Raw genomic sequence first — 18,604 nt, forward strand, 5'->3', positions numbered from 1 at the left:
CCCCTGCTTGAAGATGGGGCTTAAGTAGCAGGTTCAGGGAGTGTAGGGCCCACTTTCACCTGTGTCCAGAAAAGGTACTACAGGAGGAGATACCAAAGGAGAGTGCATGCTCCTAGTTTTTCTGCTTTGGCTACACTCAAATTGAAATTGAAGTGGGAAAGGAACACATTAAGAGAAGCAGGAGTTGGAGGTTTCAGAGCTAAAAGAAATGTGTAATTGTTTTCTTTAAGATCCTTTTCTTGGCTGAGTTGATCAGAAGAAGCGAGATATTTAGATGGCTGTTGTTATGTGTACAATAATAAATAATTTGGTGCAATAGGTACTGGGCTTGCACATCAGTCATGGAAGGTGCTGAACTACTCCCACCTCCTGCCACAGGCCTTCCCGTGGGATGTGTGTGCAACAGCTTGGTGGCTCTGGAGGAAGACACTGGTGTTGGGCTGTGTCACCTCTCCAAAGCCTCCAGAAGCCAGTATGGCACCTTGGATATGTGCCAGCCCCACTGAAGGAGGGAAGGAGCCATCCCACCGTTTGTTTTACACAAACGTGGCAATGTTTGCTGCATGGCTTTGAGGCAAAGGGCTGGGCATGCACATCTGGTCATTGTTGGGATTTTCACGTAGCTGCGGTGTGAGTTATTTCTCCTGCAGCTCATAGCCCCCGTGGAATTGCTTTTAGAGGTGTGCCAGCACTCCTGGGCAGTCTGGTGATACTTATCAGTTCCCTGCAGATCTGAGCCCAGAGCTGTAATTCCTTCAGAAGCTTTGCCCCCCTGCCAGGCAGCCTGTATAGGAAAGCAGCACTCACTGTGCTGGAAACAGGAGTGTGGATGCAGGGTGTTGGCTCCAGCTAATGAGGGGAGGAGGTGAAAAAGGCATCTTACAGTATGGCCTTGAAGGGATCTTCTGTGGGATCCAAGAATAGCACCCTGGAGTCACATCAAAGCACTGTCACTTCCCCAGGTGCTGCAGCATGGTGACAGAGTCCATGTCAGCTGTATTGTGCTCTCATAGCAACTGTGTGTCTGCTGTGCTCTCAGTGCAGTGTAATAGAACTTCAAGAGGATCACCTTTATTCTCTTCTGTGGCTAACCAGTGCTCTCATATAGTCATAACATTAGCAATCTCCTGCTCCTACCAGCAAATTATCCTGCTGCCCAGGAAATCTTTGTCCCTCTCATGTCCTGCTCACTGAATAAAAAGCACCACCACTTCCATCAGGGGCCCAAGTCTCATCTCTCTGGGTTTTCAGCAGGCTGAAGGCAGAAGAGAGAACAGTTGGCAAACGGAGAGTAAGAAAAAGATCTGATAAAATAATTGAGGGGTTCAGCAAGTGGGACTGACAACAGAAGGGAAAGCAGCTGAAGAGAGGAAAGGATTTCAAACTAGCAGTGTCACTGGACGATGAAGTGGTGGCAGAGTGGCAGGCAGGGAAATGCTGGCCAACGGGAAGGTGCCTGTGGCATTTAATCCTTTTCATATAGGCACAAACCCCACTTTGGGATCTTGTGGGAGCTCTAAATGCTTTGGGAGCCTTCTTTTAGCAAATGTGCTATGTGAATTGCTGGAAGATCCTGAAGTGGTGCTTCCCACTGGATTTGGAAGGCAATGTTTCCATGAAGTGCCAGCGTGGAACAGTGTTTCACTGCCTTTCCCCAATTTGTGCTCCCCAAAATCACTCTGAGAACCAGAGTAACTGTCAAAGCAAATGTGAGCTTTGCTCTGGAGCCACAGCGGTGGGCAAACACCCACATAAAGGCAGCCACTGAACACAGGGCACTGATGCCTCTTGCACATCTTGCTTTTTTCAGAGGTGGACTACAGCTCCCATGTCTTTCACACCTGAGACAAGAAGGACATAAAGTACATCTTCCACCTCCTACACGGGATGTCGCTTCCTTTATCACTTCTGCACTGGCAGCCCATCAATGAAGGGGTCCTGTGGGATGGGTTTTCTGTGGTCAGCACGTAAAGCAGGTGGCCCAATACCTTTATAAAGTGGAGTGTAGAGGGGGTTGATTACTTCCCCTGCTCAGGAGAACTGACAGATGTGCTGTGTGCACGAAAGAGAGACAAGGGAGAGCTGCCATCTGCTGTTGGAAAATCCCTGGTTCCTCTTTTAGCCCAGGCGCCGCTAGGAGCTGCAGGTGGTTCCTTCGTGCCAGCAGCTCCCACCACAGTGGGATAACACACAGGGCAATATTCCACTGGGAAACAGGAATCCAAACCCGCCGTGTGTAAATCAGGAAGAAGAGGATGGATTTACCGACTTTTCCAACCATCCACGCCAGCAGCAAAGCAAAGAGGGAAGAAGGTATGGCAAACCCACTGTGCCTCCAGGAGGGACTTGAGTGGAAAAATCAACCACATCTTCAAATGTAAGCCACAGATAGTCGATTAGATCAGCATTTAGACCTGATCTCTGTAGTGGATTTTCAAAAAGCTGAGCATTCTATATTATCGTGGAAATGAAAAAAATTGGTGATGTCCTACATTCTAAACTCTGGGTACTCAGGGTGAAAAAATCCCAATCACTAACTGAAAAGGCAGCTCATTTATTGAAATGCCATTCTGAGTAATTCAAAATTGTTTATTTTCTTCTGAAAACATGTTTACTTCTATTTTCTGTGTGACATTTTATGTTAGTTCAGCTAAATGTATTATTTTTTACAAGAAAAGACATCCAATTATTTAACATAAATTAAAGAAAATATTTAAATAGCAAGTTAATGTTGTTTAAAACTAAATAAACCCAAAAAAGTCTGAAAACTCTGCATACAAAGGTATCTCTTACTTATATTTTTTTTCCAAAAGAAAAAATGAATGAAGGAAAAAGCAATAATAAGCATAATAAACCAATCCTGGTCATACTAGGAAACCATACAATTCAATAATCCAGGACCAGGTCTTTCATAAACAAACACAAATTTGTAATACAGCAGCATGGTGCTAATTTGACCTAAAAGTAAACACTTTTCCGTTATTGCATTGATTTTTTTCACTGCAAAGGGTATTTTTCAAAAGGATAAAAAGAAAAAGATCATAATTCTAGAGTATGTGTACTGAAGTCTAATGATTTTCCAGTACGAATGCTGAGAGAAGCAGTAATAATAGTTAAAGATGATTGTCCAGTCAATTCAACTATATGCATTGGTGAATTTTCGAGTAATGGTGTTCTGCTCTGATAGATGCATACATGTGTGTCTAAATATAAGGTTATATCCATGTCTGAAGCTTTTAAATAATGACTGAGTTATTAAAAACAAAACCAAAACCAAAAAATCCAACCAAAACCATGTGGTCATAGTTCAAAAAGAACATATTGATTTAATGCAGTGATAATGCACAAGGCCTGGTCTGACAAAACTCTCTCAAAATTAATTTTTTCCCCCAAACAGATAACAGGAATTTTATCCCACTATACTTCAGAGGGGAAAATTCTTAATCCAACTGTGTTGATGCTTCTAACTTAACCCAGCGTCATTTAAAGCAGGAGCTGGTGATCCCAGCAGCAGCTGTCACACCCTCAGCTGAGTCCAGAGGACTGAATGCAGACGAGTGCAGGTGAAATCCCCTTTGCAGGGCAGCTGTACTTCACACCGACCCCTTTTGAAAAGAAAACCTTCCAACACCACGCCAGCACAGGTTTTTCTTGCGTTCGCGTGGCTTTTCAGCGGTGTTTGCCTGAGAGCAGAAGGCAGCCCTGGTTACACCCAGCAGGTGCTGCAGCCAATTGTCCCAGTGCAGGGACCCAGGGCTGGCAACTGGTTTTCCCAAGGTGGGTTGTGAGGTGTGCTGGAGATTCACAAACAGCGGCGTTGCGCGGCCAGTCCTTCACAGAGTTTCTGATGTTATTCTGGAAAGAAAGTGCAAAATGTCCCTCTGTTCCCACAGTTTGGTGTCAAAGGCCTGTGGCAGCTTCTGAAGACCCCCAGCTCCGGTGCAGTTCCTTGCTGTGCTGCAGAGCCACTCCGAACTCGGCAGGGCTTGCAAAACCCACACAGCCCTTCCCCTCCGGCTGCAGAGCGGGGGAGAGGAGAGGGTCACCTCAGCCTTTGTGCCGCCCGTTCCTGGCCTTCTCCTTCGAGAAGATAAAGCTGGAAGTGTAAAACAGAGCAAAACAACCTCAGTCACTGCAGAAAAATGTTGGTTTCCCTTCAGGGCTGAGGAGAGCTCGGGAAGTGCCGCGGCTGCATCAGCCTCGCCGGGCCGGTCCGGTATCCCGAGAGCTGCGGCTGCCACGGGATGGCCACGCAGGGCAGGAAACCGCTCCAAAGCAGAAAGAAAACAAATGAAAAAAACCCTCTCAGGCAGTTGCCAATAAAGTTTCTTTGGCTCTGCGTCTGGGCATGGATCCCAAATCCAGCCTCTTGCCCTCGGATAAAGCACTACAGCCGGGAATGGGAGTCAGATGCGTGGGAGGAGTGCGTGTGTCTGTGTCTGGGCTGGAAAACATATGTACTGTAGCGCCTAGAAAAAGCTTTTTACTTTGGGCCTTGCTCCAGAAAACCTCTTTCCTTGCTTTTACAACTGTCCCTTCTTCCTTGGGACTACCCAGATGTTTAACTCAGCCTGAGGAGAGGGAGCTGAGGAGTTTTCTCGCTGTCATTCCCTCTGACCCCCGGGCCTGGGAGCAGCCAGCCTGGGGCATGCAGCTTCCACCCGCAGCTCTGTTCCTCGCCAGGTGGCTGGGATCGGGCGGGATGGTCACCCAGGCCGTGGGGTGACCCGTGAGCATCACTGCACCCACAGCTTCTGCTGTACCTGTCGGGAGGGGATCAAGCCTCAGCAGAGACACCCAAATCCCTTGGGGGGTAAAAGAAGAGAGGGAGGAAGAGGGTTGGTGTTGGTCTGTTTAATCCTGAGGTTCTGTTAATCGGTGGACCGATTGTCACTTTTTAAAAATCCGTATCCTGGAACTTCTCAATTCTGTGGGACTTTTAGCTAGTCTCAAAAAAAAGTCAAACAGGAATCCCCACCACCGCACCGTGCGTCCTTAGCCTGCCAGGCTGCACCAAGAAGCTGGGGGAGGGGAAAAAAAAAAGAGAGCGAATACTTTTCTTTTTCACCTCACAGTTGGAAGCCCAGCCTCTTCCCGGCGGGCTGTAACCCGAGGGGGCCGGGGGACGAGCACGGAGAGGCGCCGGTGGAAACAGAGCGAGGGCGCTGGGGATGCGCTGGGGCTCCGCGGGGCGGAGGGATGGAGGCTCTGGGGGTCCCCGGGCGGTGCCGGGCACTGAGGATGCTCTGGGGGTGTGCTGGGGATGCTCTGGGGCTCCCTGCGCTCCTCGGGGAGGAGGGATGGAGGCTCGGCGGTCCCCGGGCGGTGCCGGGCGCTGGGGATGCTCTGGGGCTCCCCGGGGAGGAGGGATGGAGGCTCGGCGGTCCCCGGGCGGTGCCGGGCTCCCCGGCCCGCCCCGCACACCTCGGCCCGCCCCTGGCGAGCTGCGGGCGGCGGCGGGGCCGCTCCGTGCCCGCACAGGTGACACCGCGGCCGCCGCCCCGTCCCGCCGTGTCGCTGGGGGCTGGCCACGGACCTGCCGCACCCCTGCTCTGTGCCCGGGCCGCCCACGAAGGAAAACCGGGGGGAAAAGACGCCTTTGGCTCTGTTAGCACCGCGGCAGGTCGGTGAGAGGCGCGTTCAGCGAGGGTTTTTAACCCGCCCCCCGAGACAGCTCGGGGAAACGCTTGAGGAGATGGGGCTAATCTAACATGACCACTCTGCGTCGCTTACAGGTGCCAAACCGAATTTATTCGATCTGCTCAACTACCTACAAATACTATCTTTTTACGGGATTCTAGGCGCTGGGATGCTGGCAGAAATAGCATTATTTGAGTTTGCACGAGGTGGATGAAGTAGTCACAGAAAATATTTTTTAAGTGTTGGATGTTGACTGTAGTTATTTTAGTTTGTCTCCAGTGTACTCAGTCAGCAACTTCTGTTATGTGTTTGCTGAGTATTGTTCACTAATTTAATGGCTTTCTTGTGGTGTGGGCAGATAGTTCTGTGTAAATTTTAAATAATTTTGCCTACAGCAATTTTCAGTGGATAATGCTGGAATGTGTTTATTTTAACCCAGGCATTCTTTCTCCTACCTTATCGGCTATCTTTATTCCTACACAGCCTTATCACAGAGGTATTTATTTATAATCCTTTCTTTGCAGGCTTAATTCTCTACACAGAAAGGGAGGCCGAATAACGTGCACATGCCGAGTACTGGAGGGGAGGCTGAAGGACATCCTGTTTTGTTTCAGCAGTGTTGTTATTCTTTGGGGTGAAATGAAGAATTTGATTTTGTTTTGGAAACACTCATATTTCTGATGCAACTGAACTTCAGTAACCTTTTTGCAGTACAGATTTCAACAAATTATTTTTTTCTCTTGGACAAAGATGCAGAACTTCTCAGTGGTAGAAAGTCTTGGTAATGCAGACATACTACACTGTGAGCCTCCAAAAGACCTGGCAGCTGAGGCAGGTGGTGTGTCTCTCCATGAAAGTGGCTGTAACTGGAATGAAAGAACAAGCAATGAAGAAATATTTAATCTTGAAACAACGCAGCAAAGCCTCCCTGTAATGAACAGCGAAGGAAGAAGTTGTGAGGAGTTTTCTGAGAGCAGCTTTAGTACCTCAGAACCCAGCGGTTCCTGGGGTGATTTTGAAGGCTTCAGGGAGTCTTTAGACAAATCAGAGAGATTCAGTCATAACCTTGAAGTTTTAGTGAAGTCAGCCAAAGCTTGGGGAGCCGGCCCGGAGCTCAGCGGCGGAGGCTGCAGCATCTCTGCTGCCCACGGCTGTGCTGAGCCATCTCTGTGCCCTGGGATGCAGGAGCCTTCTCTGGCTGAGGTACGTGTTCACAGCAAGCCAAGGACCAGAAATGTTCGTGTTGCTGCTTCCTGCACCCCCGGATTTGTGTCTGGCTTCTCTGTAGCGCTGCACATGCAGAGAAACTGTCCAGCTACTTCGCAGCTACCTCAAGTGGAACAAAAGCAACTTCTTTACAGTGTTTGACAAATACTCAAGCTGTCCTGCTGGAGAGCTTGAAAGAATGTAATGCACTATTTTGCCTCTAGGCACTAGGAATAAATAGGCACATAGGCAAGTAAGCACGTAGGCACCATGAACCTTGCCCTGAAGGACATGAAGTGTAACATTTAGACAAGAAAGAGCATAAGAAACAACAAATCAGGAAAGAGGACAGAAATTCTGTGAGTTGCCGGCAAACTTATTGAAGCAAACTCATGTACCATTGAGTTAGAAACTGGCAAAACCAATGTCTTTTGTTATTTAGTATACTCCCTGAATAATATCAACGGTTTGTCTGGAATTTCAGTGTGATGGTGACACAAAAGATACTAGTAGAAATAATATCATTCATTTTTAGCACAGAATATAGCATTTTCTCTTAGAGTGTAGAGCTAAAATCGTGAGTAAATAATTTAATGAATTCTTATCAGCAAAAAATAAAAAAACAAAAGGATCAGGTAAAGAGCTATAAATTGCTGGGATAAAAGTGTTTCCATGTGGACCAAACATGCATCAGCAAAGGGAAGGAAAGTAACAAAAGAGCAGAAAGAACGTAGAAATACAGAACAAAATCCACAAATCCACTTGTTCTTATTGCTTTCCTCCTAAATGACAACATTTGAAAGAAGAGAACAATCAGCTAAGACTTCCATGGGATTAATCTTTAGCAGTAATAACTTACTGCTTGTAGTCTGTTCGGTGAGTTTTAGTATGTGTAGGGAACTGAACTTTTCTGGAGACAGGATTCCTTGCCCTTTGCCTAGGAATTTTACTTTTTGCAGAGGTATTGCTAGTAAAAGCACAAAGATGCAGGTGAGAAAAGCTGCTCATACTGATTGAATGTAGATACACAAAATACCTGGTTATTGGTGTGCACAAACAAAGAATTCAAATGTTTTGTAATGCTGAAAGTGGCAGACAAGAAGTCTTCTGTTGGAGAAAGAGAATGTTGTAATGACTGAAGCTGAAATGGGATATAGCAGGTTGCTTGGTTTCTTTCCAAAAGCAGTAGATCTTAATCTTACTGAAGCCTTTTCTTTATTTTGCATTTGTTAAAGGCAGAAGGAAATGCCCAGTACGAGTTAAATAAGTTAACTGTGCTTAGTTTCAAGTTGTCTTTTCTCATCTCAAGGTAGATCCACAGAGCTGCTGGATATTCCTTGGAATGTAGAATATGTGTGTAGCTTGTTCTTTATCCCTTTGCTTTTTGCATTGCTAATTTGAGATCATAAAATCTTTGCACTCTGGCTTCTGTATGATCAATAGAAAAAAGGCCAGGTGGGTTGGAAGGGATCTCTAGAAATATCTCAGGTCAGAGGTTTGACCTGAGATTTATTTATTGCTTTGGTTAATTAAATGGCATCAACTGGGATCAGAATCATGTGTTTTAAGATGGAAACAATCATTAATTTCCTTGCACTAGTTGGGTGTTTTGCCTACATGATTGAACACTTTGAGGATTTTTCATGTGCTCTTTAAACACTGGCCTTTGAGAGAGGGACTGGTTCATGTGTTTAAGCCATGGGGTATTTTGATATAATAGGATACAGAGGATTTATTCAGAAAGTACTGATGTGAACCTTGTACACTGATTTTTTTATAATTAGTACAAAGCCACAGGATAAATGGAAATATACCCAAACTTTGTTTCAGAAACACTCACTGAAATAGACAGTAATAAAGGTAATAAAAAAATATCTCAATCTGTCTTGGCTAAACTATAAGTCAGTGACTTGTATGTGTGTTGGAGCAGCACCATTCTCTGGGGAGATGCTGCAGTTGAGGCAGAGCTGTGCTTCCCTCGATGCACTCCCTGGGGCTGTAAATTCCTCCATCCCAAAGCCAAGAGCAGCTGCCTGGCTTTTCCTTGACTCCCACCCCACTTCAGTTTTGGTGCCTACCTGGAAGTTGTTTTTTCTTTCCTTGACCACATATACCTCACAGACCATGTGTTACCTCACAGAGTTCTGCTTCTCCAGCATCCCTCAGGATCCTCCATGTTGTATCCCTGTTGAAATAATTTACAAATTGGTTGAAAGTATTGTGACACTTTGGGCAAGATTCAAAGGAATTTACCCAGGAGTCTTTGAGTGTCCCAGCAGTGAATCATCAGGATTTTAGGAAGGCCCTGCTTCAGGAGGGAGCAGCATGGGGCACAAATTCTGTTTCTTGAAGCATGGTCAGAAGTGCAGAAGCCTTCTACCAGCTCTCTTGATTTTGCCCAGTTATCCTTAGACATTCTCTCATTATTCACCCCACCTGTCTGAGTTCAGTGTAATGAGACTGTGGAAATATTTCAGCTGTTTGAATTACAATTAAATGAAACGATAGAAGTATGCAGTATCCATGCTTAGGGTTTTCAGACAAAATTGTTGATTGCTGGAAAAAAACCCCAAACTGACTGGTTCCATTTTTGAGTTTTCACAGTGTTGCTGCTCCTGCATTGCGTCCCTGGCCAGGGTGGTGAAGTCAATTAATTTGCTTTTAAAAACTGCAGTAATTCCTTCCTTGAAGGAATAAAAGGATACAGCTTCTGAACCAGATGGCATGCCCCTAGGATAGGATGTAAATTATGCATGTTTTTCCTTGTATATGTATTTCTCAGTTGTCAGATAACCCTACTTACTAGTGGTAACTTCCATGGGGCCTGTCTGGATCCCTTCTGTGCTGTGGTCAGTCTTCCAAAGCTCCTGCTCATCATTGCTTCAGGAGGAACAAAGATTTAAATCTGGCTCTGATTTTTCACATAGGCTGGAAAAAGTTTGGTGCAAATGCAAGGATATAGAAACATCCTCACCCTGTCTTTTTTGCAGACTTGTGCAGTGCAAGTATTTATTGGTCACTGTAGCATTTGGCAGGTGTGTTACATTTGAATTAGGAGTGTTTGAATGCTGAGCTAGCAAAACAAGCTGTAGAATTGATACATCAGATTTGACCTGGACTGAATTAGCTGAGCGGGAGGAGACCCAAGTGTTAAATATGCAAGGCTGTAACTGAGAAGCTGGGAAGTTAAAGATTCATCAGAAACTCTGGGACTCTTGCTTCCTCTAATTCCTCTAATTCAAAATACTCAAAACACTGAAATATGAGCTCATTCCCTCTGCTATTAATATTAATAAAAATTCTAAAATCAATAAAACAATCTCTAGAATTATTGTAATCTTTGGACTAGGTCGTTCATTAACTATGGGCATGTCTTGTATGATGTATGTAATAAAAATATCTTTTTTTCTAGGAAGACCACAGCTATGAGGAGACATTTAAGTTGGGCTTTCCAGAAGTCTTTGTACCACAGTCCAGAGAGTGCATAAGAAGCTTAGAGCAAATTCTTGATGCAAATAATGAAGATGTTTGGATTCCTGAACTTTTGAAGAATCAACTTTGGTAATGAGTTTAGATTAAGAGTTGGAAAAAAAAAAAAAAAAGGAAAGAAAAAGTTCCTCATCAATTACACTGTTTGTTTCATAATTTAGAAATCAGTTGTGCACTTAAAAACCTTTTTAGTACTATGCCTTTCAGTGTACAGATCTTACCAGTTTTGTAGCACATTGTTAAAGGAAATGGATGGTGGTTTAGCCATTGTGAAACAATAAAGGGAATATATCAAAATTACAAATTCCTGCTTAGGGTTTTTCCTGCTGTTGGTGTGCCTCCTTATGACTAAGCCTCTGGAATGCCAGAACCCAACAGGCAGCCTGTTCTTCCTGTTTGCTTGTCCTTTCCTTACAGCACATCCCACTTATTTCTTCATCATTGGAGGCTGCTGCTTCTGCTAACAACTTGCTTTTTTTCCCTCCCCGCTCAGTTTTCCCAGTTGGTAACTTCTTCTCATGTTTAACTAGATGTGCTTCAGAACCTGTGGTGCATCTGGCTTCTTTCCTGGGTTATGTTAATAGCAATTAGTGTAATTAACTAAGCTTTTTCTTGCAACAGCTGGAACACTTCTAGCTCTGTTACATGTTTTTTAGGGATGAGCAGCTTCAGAGCAGTTACTGAACAGCGTTGCAGTTATTTTTTCATAACTTGGAGGCTTTGTGTCTAGAATTCAGTGTCAGAACCTACTTGAGAAATGTCCTAAGACTCAGAAGATATGTAGGTAAAACTTTTAATGTGGGCACCTTTCAGCCAAGTTCCCTGCAGATGTGTTATATTTTAATCAGCATCAAACTTGTGGAGGAATATAATTGTAAAGGGGACTGCACTATTACAGCAGAGTGCCAGGTAAAAGCAAACATTTCCTGATCTACTGTGACGAGTAACTAAGGTCAATGACAACTGCAAAACTCGGTAAAGCCCAAGTGAATTTTATGTGTGATCAATGCAGTGTCAGAATCCAAAGTACCACGTCAAGGGAGCTCTGTCCTTCTCGCTGCTTCGGCACTGAGTGCCTTTGGCTTGTTTTGTAGGACAGGCGCTGCAGGGGTGAAGTGTGACCTATGGGATGGGGAAAGACTTGAGAGACAGAAAAGGCAAAGTGCAGAACTAACAGGGCTGAACTCTGCCCACATTTCACAGAAACAACTGAACACTGCGAGCTGTTGGCAGGAGCAGTCTCTGAGATGTGCTCCTAATGCCCTTCTTGTCTGAGGAGCACAAACACTCCTGTGTCGCCCTGTTCTTTCAAAAGTTTTAAAGTTCTTCTAAAAGTTTTCTATACCTCTGATGTTTACATATTTCTACGGGAGTTTCTCACACATTGTCATGTAAATAATGATTGTTTTACATTCTTCTTTGTGGGAGGAGAGAATTGATGAACTGTTGAGTTTGACCAATGTGGTTGGAGGGGTGAAAATTTCATCCTCCAATCCACTGCCACTTCTAGAATTCTATATATTACAAGGTCAGAAATGAAGTTCCCTCCTTTTACTTCCTTTTACTCTTTTAATCTTAGAAGTATACATAGGTTATTTTGTGTCAGAGTACAACACTTCTGCTGACTTACTGCTTCCACTAATTGTCATGCCAGCTCATTAGTGCATTGGGCTGGTAGTTTGGACAAGTGTAGAAAGAATTTTAAGACAAGTTTCTTGTTAAATCAAGGTTAGTATACAGCTGTATGCAGTGAAAATAACTGTTGCATATGTTCACTGGAAACCTTAGCTGAAAACCTGAAAAGTGTGCTTTGTTTCCTAGCATGGATTCTGGAAAGGTATGGAGAGCACTCAGAGATTTTGATAATGCCCCCAGCTCAGGACATCCCTGGAGTAAATCTCATTGCCAAGAAAATCTCTTGAGAGTTCTCGGAGTAGATGCAAATCAAAAGGTAATTGAACAGTGGTTTTCCATTCTGCCAGCAGAAACACTGGCTTGGGAATCTGATCTTCTGTAAGCTGTACATGCAGATGCATGAGGGACTAGATCTGGGTGAGTCACAAGGGTTTGTTGTTTTTTTTTAACAGGGAGCTTTTTAAGACAATGGTTTAGTGTTTTCTCATCTTCATGTGTAACTATGATATTGTGCAGGATCACACTTTAATTGCCCTTACAGTGGAGTCTGCCTGACACAGTTCCCTTTGTTAGGTGGTGCACCCAGCTTTGGTAGAGATGGAGAAGTTGCTTTCAGGTGGTAGAGATGGAGAATCAGCTCCCTGGTGTGTGTGCAGTAGGATTGTTTACTTTTTTTGCTCAGAGTGCAAGAAAACTGCTAGCCTCTAATATCTGCATTCGCTTTCTGTTAAGTGAAAATCAGATCTGAATCAGAGGCTGTTACTGTAATTACAGGGTGATTTTACTGCGAAGAAACTGAAAGTGTGTTCAACTTCCTCTTTCCTCACATTATTTCTCTGTCTGATCCTTGTAAGGCTTGAGGGAGAATATGTTCCAAATTGGATTGAAACCAAACCAGCAGTGCTGAAAGATCTCAAATAGAAATGTCTCTGTTTAACAATCTCCTGTTTTGAGAAGGTACAGGTGTCAGGGATGGTTTAGAATTTGGTTATTTAGCTGGGATTAATTAGTCACATGTAATTTTCAGAACTATTTAAACTGATTATTTGAATGCTGAAGCATGGGGTTGGCAAAGGTAATGATTTTAGGGGTTTATTTGACTTTTCATGCAAGTTATATGCAAACAGAAGGATGGTGCTGAAGGTAAAAACCTATTTTGCACTTGAAAAAGTCACTTTGTAGAACTGTAATTTAACAGAGAAAGAATCAGATGCATTTCTCTAACATAGCTAAACTCCCATTCTCTTCCTTTCTTGCCCCCCAGCATTAAATCAATGCCCAGGCAGCTTAAACTTACTTCATTACTCCTTATATTACTGGAAAACTGTATTGCTTTTAACAAATCTGATTAAGAGGCATTTCTCAGCAATGCCTTGGTGCTAATTAAGGGTAATGCTAATTGGAATTTTTTTTTTTATTAAAAATTGGTTTTTTATTAATTGAAGTCACAGATTGATATGTGTATCTGATGCCTTGAGGGGATACCTGGAACAGAGGCTTGACAGAGTTAGAGAATAAAGTAGGTATTTATTAAAATGCTTTCAAAGGAAACTCCTTGGGCAGTGCAAAGCCTTGCATGGGCTACACCAAGATGGACAATAGTCAACATTTTTCTCAGACAGGTATAAGTTAGGTCTGTTTGCATATCAGATGTTAATTGTCCAATTATAGCTTCAGGTAATGAAGTCACATTCCCCAGGTTTGCTTCTCTCCCCAATTTACTTTTGTTTATACTTTTTGGGCCGGTGGCTGTGTTGATGAGCTTGGTTCTCAGGCCTGAAAGGCTTGTTTAGTCTGACCAAAAGGTGAAGAAGGCTAACTAGCATTCTATACAGAGCTCAGAGTTGTACACTAATGTAGTACAGAATCTGAAAAATGCAAAAGCTGAAATGTAAGGCATCATTTGTAGAACTGCTTCTGCCATAAAATTGTTTTAATGCAAAGGGAGACACATGATAAAACACACCTTCAGAAAGTAAAATTTAGTGGTTGTTATTTGAGGGAAACTTCTCTTTATGTTGTATGCATTGAAATAAGAGAAAAATGCATAAAGAAATTAATTAACAAAATGTAAATTATGTTTTTTTTAGGACGTTTCAGAAAACCAAGCTGATCTTTTTGAAGAATCAAATATCAAAGATAATGAGGACTTTAGATTTGATGGATTCAGTGTTAATGACTGCAAAACATTGATCCAGACCAAGGTAAGGATTACTCTGGAAGGGAGCACTTCCAGAGTGTATTTAGCATCTTCCTCCCTGCTGTTCTCATGTCCTGGGTCTCATGCACATGTTCTCATGTAATGGCTTGGTGCTGGTATAACTTTTGGATGTGGAATTGGTTTTTGGTCTTTGAAACCTCTCTGACTGCTTCAGAAAAGATACCTTGGCACTGGTTTGTTTCTTGTTGTAGCAATGAAAGTTGGAAGGAAAATTGTGTCATTCTCCATTGCTGTGAAACACCTCAGTCACCTCACTCTGGTTTTTAGCAAGGTATTTTGGAGGAATATACTTAAACCCAAGGTCCCTTCCTCAGTGCAGAATAAAACTGAGCAGCTGTTGTCACTGTAGAGACAGATAGTTTGAGACACACTTTCATTGCTCTGTTTTGTTCTATTTCATGGCTTTTACAGTGAAGGTGTATAAATGTTCTGGGAACCTTGTACATAAGAGATGATAGGCTGGAAAATTCAGAAATAAAATTTAAAAAGACTGTCCAGCTTATTCCTTCATAACTCAGTTCTGCTTTCTTCAGTGAGTATGTGATGGAGGGATCACAGTGGCTGAATCACACTGTAAATGTGTAAAATACAGGAACAGGGTTTAGACAAAGGAGAAGTGGTTTGAGGTAGACAAAAAAAGAATAAAAGAAAAAAGAATTGCAGTACAAAGTTAAATTAAAAGGACAATATTTTTTTCTGGGATAGCCTCATAAGGGAAAGAACAAATGCTGCAGCTTGATGTCTCAAAGAAAAAATCATTCAAAAACATAAGTTGCTATTTCTAATTTAAAGTAAGTAAAATCTTACAATGGGATGTTTTCCATTTATCTTCATATTTATGTCCTTTTTTTCCTCTAAACAATTTAAAATAAATTTTTAAAATACTATTTTAATGAAAATGTATAAAAATTAGGTTGGCATATGCAAAGTGATTAGCCTCTTATAGGATGGAAAAAATTAACTAAGGTTTTGTTTTTCACTCAGCTTTCTGTGCCACCGGACTCCAGACATGGTCACCTTTTCACCTGTAACCTCTTTTTGAAGACATCATCAAATGAAAACACACACTATATAACAATCCCAAGGAAGAAACAGATTTTTTCTACACACAACCTAAAAATGAAATTTTTCAGTAGTGATGTTTGTTGAACTAAATGCAATTTTCAGCCTTTTTTTTTTTCCCCCTTGTTTTGAATGAAATGCAGTTTATCTTAATTTTGTTACTGACTTGGTACTACAGACCACAGACATTGTTTAGGAAAGTGATATAATGCTGTATATGAGGGACCTAAGGCCACATTATTTTAAGACATTTCTCCTGTTTAGTTGTGAAGTCAAATTTTGTAATTTTGCCCTGCTAAGTTTTGCTGCAGAGTTGTCTCTTACAGTAAATGCTGCAGCTGCAACCACGCCTCAAGGTAACTCTGGTGGACTCTCCTGAACTACTGACCTTTCAGACTTTAATGCCTCTTCAGTCAAAACCCTTTTTCCCTGCCAAAATCCACACAAGTCTCAGGTGTGTTCTAAGGTGCCTTGTCACCATCTCTGCTCATACTTGCTCCAGTTTGGATCAGCTGAGACCTGTGGCTTTGCCACTGCTGGGTGTGATGAGAAGAGCCTTTCTTCATTTGGGGACTTTCAGTGGGGTTTAGAAGAATAAAAGCGTTTTAATTTCTGTCTGGTAAAGCCTGCTGTGGTGATAGGGGTGGAGGCAGCAAAATGCTTCATTCTGGGGTTGATTTCTGGCTGAAATAAATCACCTTGTTGAAGCTGATTGCCACAGGACACGTTGGGTTCATTCAGCCACACTTACTCCACACATACCCTGCTTGTAAAAGCTCAGCAGTGTTGAGTTCAGGACTTGAATAATGGTGTAAATTCCTGCCCTTTTAAAATTTTATGGAAACTATTGACTGTTGCCCATCTTCCTGCGTGCCTGAGTGCCGCAGGGGATGCACTTCACTGTCACTCAGGAGAATCCGTGCTGGTTCCCTGCCAACTGCAACAGCTTTATTTATTCATTGGCAGTAACTTTTACACAAGTTACTGATCTGTTTGCTGCTCTAGCCATTCTGAATATGAAAATTTTATATGGCTTTTTGTTTTAAAGAGTTTCTAAGCATGGCAACTGATATTTTATGTGCTGAAAGCAGCGAACAAAGTTGGGTGTTCCGAAACGAAGTCAATTAATTATTTAATTAGTTTAACACATTAGTTAATGATGTGCATATTCTGTTCTCAGAATTAAGAATACTATAAAGCACTGGCAGACTTCAACCCTTAATCTAGTAAACTATTCAGCAGTGACATAACAGTTGCTGCAATAACTTCAGTAATGCTGATGATACCTCAGTGTTCTTAACATGGGATGAACTCTGTCCTGCTTACTCAGTAGATGGAACAGGGCATTTAGAAAAATGCTCTTTTAAAGTGGCTCTGCAGCTTCCCTGGCCCTGGAGGGAGTCCTGCAATGCCAAACTAGAAACTTCATCTGTATACAAGAACAGGATTAACTTTTTCAGTTAACCTAGATTTGAATTAATTTTCAGTTTCCCTTATATTCTTTCAGAGCTCATAAACATGTATTAAATAGGTTGTAGTCATAAGCTCACAAAATGTTAAATTGCTAGTAAATGGTGAATGAATAGTTGAGGTTAGAAATAAACATTATTAAAACCAATTATAAGATTAAAATCCCATTTTTATGTTTTCAGACAAGCAGGGGCCTGCAGAGGGGCTTAAGGGGGCAACTCATAGTGTGTGTAACATTCACTGATACATCAGAGCTCTCTTTTCCTCTGGGCTTTCAACTTTGCCTTTGCTTTTGTGAGCACTGGATGAATGTATGGAAAAATGTTTTGCGCTGTTACCCTGGGAGAAGGATGAATACGTCATCTTTCCCTCACATTAGCAGGTTTTACAGCCCTGTCCAAGGTACAGAATGGAAAGAAAAAGGGGTTCAGCCCTTGTGATTCAGCAGGGAAATGAACTACTGGGGTTCCAAAGGTGATGGGCTCCACCTTCCAGGTCCTTCTCTTTAGGACAGGTGCTTTGGGCCACCTGAGCCCTCACTACCCGTAAGGCTGAATCAGACAAATGAGGGACTTTGTAACTCCCATTTCCAATCTGAGATGAACAAATTCACATTCCAGGGGAAAAGACTAGCAAAATTGCAACGGCAAAATAATTCAATTCAGCTTCAAGGCTGGGCAGTTCCGGTCACCCTCCAGCCCCCATGGGAATTTGCACTCGACCGGCACATTTGGGGTACCCACAAAGACAAAACCGGACTCTCTCAACCGACAAAAGATCAGGGGACAAACCACAGGGACATTCGTAGCAATGAATGAATTTAGAATTCAGCCTCGCCTCCCGTGGTTATCCTGGGAACCGTGAGGTGTTCTGCACAAGCAGTGGCTGCTCTTGCCGCGACTCATTTCCTCGCCCGCTGTCCCTGGCAGCCGCCCGGGGTGCCACCACCGCCGTGTCCCCACGGCTGCTCCAGAGGCACCCCCAGTCTGAGCTCTGCAAGTGGCACGCAGAGGAAACACCACTCTGTACCTCAGCACGTTTTAAGCTACAAATTTCACCGTTTCTCATCTTAGCTCTGAGCTCTCAGCTGTGAAATCCTGAGTTTTGGTGAACTGAATGTGTTGCTGTACTCAGTGTTTGCGGAAAGCAAATACTGCAGACTTCTGACATTTGCTTAGGGTTTTGAAAAGGTGACAGTGAGAGCAAGGCAGAAGTTCTGGACAGCAGCACTAGGCAGGAATGCCTCTTTCTTCTGCTGGGATTAGAGCGAAAATAGACCCACAGAACAAAGTTTTACAAAGTTCCAGTCAGCAGTGTGACTACTGACATGCTTCCTTTGTGGAAGGAACGCTGTAAACGTTCTTCAGACAAAACCCCCTCAAAACAACTTCATTGTGAAAGACTGAAAAATTTTCAATGCATATTCTAAAATGTGGAATTTAATTAATAATAATAATTTTTAAAATGGTCAAGAAAAAGAGGGGGGACAGTCAAGACTCCAGAATGATTTCTAACCATACTATAAGCCCCCCACTGGTTGCATATGCAGAAGCTGGAGTGAAAAACAAAAAAAATAAATTTTGTAGATTTTTTTTTTTCAAAATGCAAGGTCATTGAAGGATTTAAAGGCACTCTGGTGGATTTTCATTATGAAGATCAGCTTTAATAGTTTAAAAAATGGGACTTCCTGGAGTATGCCTGCTCCAGTTAAGACAGCAAAGGGAATTGGGCTGAAACTGAGCTACCCGCAAATTAATTGTGAACCCCCGAATTTCCCTGTGGATCCAAGTTTAACTTTCCAGATCCACTCTGGAAGATTCAAAAGAGAAGAAGTTTTTGCTCCTTCTACTGAAATATGTCTGAGAACCTCCTAAATTGCCT

The 18,604-nt window shown here is 43.0% G+C and overlaps 1 protein-coding gene across 2 annotated transcripts; it reads left to right on the forward strand.

Annotated features, from left to right (window-relative positions):
• Positions 1-5,340: 5,340 nt before the first annotated feature.
• On the forward strand, positions 5,341-15,877 carry CLBA1 (clathrin binding box of aftiphilin containing 1). 2 transcript variants are annotated; one of them, XM_030275112.4, is made up of 6 exons: positions 5,341-5,735; positions 6,165-6,843; positions 10,259-10,407; positions 12,157-12,286; positions 14,061-14,174; positions 15,176-15,877. In XM_030275112.4, exons 2-6 carry the CDS (start codon positions 6,391-6,393, stop codon positions 15,338-15,340), a joined length of 1,011 nt encoding a protein of 336 aa, XP_030130972.4. In that variant the 5' UTR covers positions 5,341-5,735; positions 6,165-6,390; the 3' UTR covers positions 15,341-15,877. The 2 variants fall into 2 exon arrangements, with proteins under 2 accessions (XP_030130972.4, XP_030130973.4); XM_030275113.4 differs by having other exon boundaries at positions 5,341-5,623.
• Positions 15,878-18,604: the final 2,727 nt, after the last annotated feature.

Source organism: Taeniopygia guttata, chromosome 5 (genome assembly GCF_048771995.1).
Source record: "Taeniopygia guttata chromosome 5, bTaeGut7.mat, whole genome shotgun sequence".
Taxonomy (NCBI): domain Eukaryota; kingdom Metazoa; phylum Chordata; class Aves; order Passeriformes; family Estrildidae; genus Taeniopygia; species Taeniopygia guttata.

What these genes read in the sequence shown, in the direction of transcription:
- CLBA1 (XM_030275112.4), top strand. Translation starts at nt 6,391, where the DNA reads ATGCAGAACTTCTCAGTGGTAGAAAGTCTTGGTAATGCAGACATACTA. An exon ending in GAGTAGATGCAAATCAAAAG is followed by an intron (nt 12,287 to 14,060) that starts GTAATTGAACAG and finishes TGTTTTTTTTAG; the next exon opens with GACGTTTCAGAAAACCAAGC. An exon ending in AAACATTGATCCAGACCAAG is followed by an intron (nt 14,175 to 15,175) that starts GTAAGGATTACT and finishes TTTTTCACTCAG; the next exon opens with CTTTCTGTGCCACCGGACTC.